This window comes from Chaetura pelagica, unplaced genomic scaffold, assembly GCF_000747805.2.
Source record: "Chaetura pelagica isolate M959 unplaced genomic scaffold, ChaPel_1.0 scaffold119, whole genome shotgun sequence".
Taxonomy (NCBI): Eukaryota; Metazoa; Chordata; class Aves; order Apodiformes; family Apodidae; genus Chaetura; species Chaetura pelagica.
In genome coordinates this window covers 2,134,967-2,137,485 of record NW_009954406.1, presented here as the reverse complement: position 1 = coordinate 2,137,485, position 2,519 = coordinate 2,134,967, and the positions used below count along the sequence as shown (strand labels likewise).

The window sequence follows — 2,519 nt, the reverse complement described above, 5'->3', positions numbered from 1 at the left end:
GGGTAACGCCGGGGCTCGCCGGTCGCCACGGAGGCTCGGTCGCCCTGAGGTAGCCGAGAGGGGACAATATTTCTCTCCCTAAACTCAGGCTTGCCTTCCCAGCCCCAGGTGCCCCGGCTAAATCAGGGAGTCAATGAGAGAGAGAGGTACCCTAGAAAAGTCGTTTTTCCTCCAAAATAACACGAAACAAAATAAGAGCGTATAGCCTAAAATACCGCTTACCTGTCCTCCATCATCTCCAAATATTCCTTACGGTGCCTTAGCGGGAACGCTCCCGGTGATGCTTCACTATAATATACCGGTAAATGGACATTCTCCTTCAGTAATAAATCAAACACCATCTATCTCAGATCCTCCTCCCTAATTAGAGATGTTTATTGGAGATGGTGTTTATCCAGCTGTCATGCCGAGAAAAAGCTGTGACATAATTACCTCTGACCAGATAGTCTTTTATATGCATATCTCGCTGACATATAAAGCAATCGGTTTGCATTAAAAATGACAAGATCAAATGTTGATTTTAGCCGATATAATAATATTTTTTGGTCACGAAATTAATTGAAATTCAACTTTCAAGCTCTCCAAATTACGCCTTTGCGATTTAACCTTCTTTCTTTTAGGAATTAAATGTGCGGCTGCACCAAAAGTACGGAGAGAGGGAAACGTTCCCTGCAAACTTGCCGCGATCAATCAAATATGCCCTCTAAAAGAAAAAGAGCTCTCCGCCCAATAACACGCTTGACGTGAATTCGAGGAGTTTTTTCTCTCGGTTCCTCGTGCTTTGCCAAATTTAGGTTTTTGCTGTTAATTCGGGAGGCCAGGAGAGCCCGAGGTGGAGGAGAGGAGAGAGCGGGACACCCCCCCGCCCCCGTAACCGCGTTATTTTTAAACCCCGCAGCTCGGCAGGGCCAGCGCGGTGCGATGCTGCTTTACTTGGTTTCGTGGTATTGGCAGCTCCTGCGGAACCATCTGCGCGGGGCTGCGAGCGAGCCCTTGATAAGCTCCGAATTACTCTGTAATTGAAAATATATTTTTGGGAAAGGCTGGTTTTACAAATATCAAGGGTGTAGGCTTTTGATCCTTTCTGCTGCCTGTGTTCTCCAGTTGCTAATAAAACTCGCATTGAGCTCCTTAGTGGCTTGATTAACAGGCAGATTAACTGTTACTGGGGTTTTGAACAGCTTGTCCCAATCAATAGCATTTAAAAAGCCCGTCAGGATGCGCTAAGCTGCCACCCCCTCCTTCTTTTCTGAAGGCTTTTCGAGCGGCTCCGCTTGCATGACACTTTTCACATATATCTAATCAAAGGCTTTCTCGTACAGAAAGATGTATATTCATCTTCTAGTTTCAGAGCGACTTCGGCAGGGTCCAAAAAACCCCCTGTTTTAACCTGCCACACAAAGCTGTGCCTTATGCAAGAGGCCGACATAAAAGAGGTTAAATCGATTCCAAACTTTTTGCAGATTGTTTATAAACTAGAAAAGCTCCACTTAACTCAGTGTCCTGTGCATTATAGGTTTCAAACACTGTCTCTACATATACAAATAGGCATTAAGTGTCCTGAAGGCAAACGCATTGTAGTCTAAGACGTCAGGATTTGTGTATCTCTTCAGTTTTAGACCGAACTGGACAAGAGGACTTTAAGCATTTTTCTGGGTATTAAAAAAGGTAGTTTGCAGCCCAGATATTAATACAACGAGACGATACCGGAGTCTCTAACTCAGCACTTTCTGCTTTCAACACCTAACAAAATACGAAAGGGAAACAAATGCTGCTGTTTAAAACAAATCAATACCCAGGCACGAGATCACGTAAAAAACAACAAAAAATCAAAATTATTTTAATTAGGAAAAACAAACCAACCAACAAACAAAAAGCCTTGTCATATATAATAGTTACTTACCTTGTTTAAAAAAAAAACACACCTTTTTTATTATGCCCGTTTGTTTTTTTTCTTTTTAGTTTGGAATAGTTAAAAAATAAAAAAATAAAAAAAGGAGGGAGAAAAAAAAATAGATGCAGAAAAATGTTAGTTACAATAATCCTGTGCGGATTTTAAAGTAGAAAACTTCAAAGGGCCACTAAGTCCGTGCCGAGAGCCACTGCCGGGGCCGCGGCGTCCCAGGACGCACCTCGGGCGGGCGAGGGTGTCGGTCCGTGGGAAGGGGGGGCGGCCTGACCCGGCAGGAGGGCAGGGCTTTGGGAAGGGGCAACGCCGAGCACCTCACAGCAGCGCTGCTTCTCATTAAAAAGGCGAGCGGAGAAATTTGGGAAGTCGAAAAACCACTTTCCTTTAAAAAAAAAATAAAAATAGAAAGGAAAAAAAATAATATAGAAGGAAAAGGAAAAACAGGCTGGAGGGTGAGGAGGGCGGCAGCCTCCTCGGAAGGCGAGTGGGGGCTGGGAAGCTGCTGTTAGGTGAAAAAAAGGAAAAGAAAAGCAAGCGTTTCGTTTGGAAGTATCCAGGCTCGGCAGCCCCGGCAGGTCCTGCTTCCCCGGCCGGGCAGCACTGCCGGGGC

General features: G+C 44.9%; 1 protein-coding gene across 1 annotated transcript in view; it reads right to left on the bottom strand.

Moving 5' to 3' along the window:
- The window catches only part of RCN1 (reticulocalbin 1, EF-hand calcium binding domain), a 147,295-nt gene extending 146,954 nt beyond the window's left edge, over nt 1-341 (bottom strand). The window contains exon 1 of the mRNA XM_010004266.1: nt 223-341. Coding sequence (XP_010002568.1) covers nt 223-341 — 119 coding nt within the window. The remainder of the gene's footprint in view (nt 1-222) is intronic.
- Nucleotides 342-2,519: the final 2,178 nt, after the last annotated feature.